Consider the following 2,118-nt stretch of genomic DNA (forward strand, 5'->3'; position numbering starts at 1 on the left):
TAATACCGAATTTCTATCCTCCTTTAACGGAAAAAGTGAGAAATGGAATCTTCTCGTCGTTAAGACAAATTTTGGAAAAACGGGTTTTGCCAAGTCTCTACCCATTGTTTGACAGTCCCAAGTTAGATCGTGAATTAAGGAGCAAAATAAGGGAAACGTTTAAAGAATTCTGCTTACCACCTAATGCAGATCCTGGTAAAGTTATTAAACAATATTGCATGCATATTTGATTATAGATGATTAAAAATTAATGCACTGAAAATAGCTTACTGTTGCACATACATATAGTATTAGATACAGTCATTGCATATTAAAATTCATGCTTTGATTAATACATATTTGTACATATTAAAATTTTTATAAATACATACAGTGTGTAAATATGAACATAAATATTCATATGTACATATTATTTAGAAATAATATCAGAAAATTATTTATTGTATATTTTGGGTCTTTGTGTTAGCATCTTAACAAATCATTTCATTTTCATAATGGTTTAAAATTCATCTTCTGGTCTTTCCTTTTTAATTTTTCTTTAACACGTTTTATTATTCACCTTTCCTTCAAGCTTATAGCACATTAAATGCTTACTAACTTTGGTTTTTGCATGATCTTTTTAAGCAGGAAATAAGGTTCCTGTATATTCAGGTAAAATGGAAGAACTTAATAAGGATCTTACACCTGGAGCCACACTGGAAAATATAGCAAATACACCAGTGGAAAACAATCATGTAAATCAAGACCCAGAACCGGCTTTTAGTGATGAAGAGGAAGAAATGCCATTAAGGTTAGACTTGCTTTTATGTTTACATTCTTTATTCTATATAGCATTTTAACTGGTAGCTCTTGAGTATAAGTACAGTACCATTAAAGAACATATAATGTTGCAGGATAGTGACTAAAGTTGAAGAGGAAGACGAAGAAGATGTTCCATTAGCAAATGTGAAGTTGAAAAACGAACAAAAAAATGCAAATTGTGTTGTGAAGAAAGAAGATATCACATCTCAGTTAAATTTAATTTTAGAACCAGAAGAGTTAAGGACTGCTGTAGAAAGTTTACACAGTGAAACAGACAATGAAGTGAGGTGTCAAACAATGGAAAGGATAGTACAAATGGTTGTAGAAGATGAAATAGATGCGGAAACTATACCAGCATTGGCTTCTTGCATATCAACTATCTTATCCTCACAAATTACATCCCAAATATTTCCAACAGATAATTTGAATGAAGAAGCCTTGACTGATAGTATAAGCACGCCGTTGTTTGTTATGTTTCGAAATCAGTTTCAGTTGTGTAAAGAAGAGGACAATAGGCGGAAACTTTTAGCTCGGGTACTTGCAGAGATGCAGAATGTTCAACCAAGGATAGGTTACCTGTTACTTTACTTCTTGAAAGTCTGGGGCAGAGAAGAAGAAAAACGAGAGGGCGAACCAAGGTTTGTAGTGATATGCAAAAATAAAACAAACCATAAAAAATATTCTTATATTCTTTTTCTTTTAGTAATGTGTTAAATGATGTTAAAGCATCGGTGTATAAAGATTTTTGTGCGCATCGAGAGAAGAAATTGGATGGGTGTTTAATATCAGATTTGAAGGTATGTTTCCGGGATAGAAACTGTACTATAATAATAATAATTTAATTCATTGCTTTAAATATTTGTAATATTTTATTGTGTATATATCTATATTGAATACATTATACTTTTTACAGCTCTGCCATGAAGACAACATATTCATGCTGTGTTATCTTGTGCCTGACATATATATGGGATTTCAAAATGTGACTCTGGGAAATGTTCAATTACTGCATTTGGTTGTGTCAACCGTTGATGCATGCCAATTACAAGAATTAGTATGTCAAATAATGCAAGGACATTTAAAAATGTTAAAGAAAGAATCGTTTACATCACTGTTGACAGCAAGTTTAAATTGGGAAACATTCGAACAGTACTGTTTTTGGCAACTTATTTTTGCCCATGATTTTCCAATCGATTATGTACTGCCTGTTTTACCTAAATTGCAATTTCGAGATCACGCAGAAGCACTGACATCGATACTGTTCATGCTTAAACAAGAGAAGTAAGTAAATCATTCGCAAAAAAATGTATAATTAAA

At 31.8% G+C, this 2,118-nt stretch overlaps 1 protein-coding gene across 1 annotated transcript in view; it reads left to right on the top strand.

Annotated features, from left to right (window-relative positions):
* The window catches only part of LOC108578746 (integrator complex subunit 3), an 11,082-nt gene that overhangs the window by 8,049 nt on the left and 915 nt on the right, over window positions 1-2,118 (top strand). Inside the window, 5 exon segments of the mRNA XM_017942130.1 lie at window positions 1-195; window positions 652-790; window positions 894-1,439; window positions 1,505-1,598; window positions 1,715-2,082. Of these exon segments, the coding sequence (XP_017797619.1) occupies window positions 1-195; window positions 652-790; window positions 894-1,439; window positions 1,505-1,598; window positions 1,715-2,082 (1,342 nt within the window).

Source organism: Habropoda laboriosa, unplaced genomic scaffold, assembly GCF_001263275.1.
Source record: "Habropoda laboriosa isolate 0110345459 unplaced genomic scaffold, ASM126327v1 scaffold28, whole genome shotgun sequence".
NCBI lineage: Eukaryota > Metazoa > Arthropoda > Insecta > Hymenoptera > Apidae > Habropoda > Habropoda laboriosa.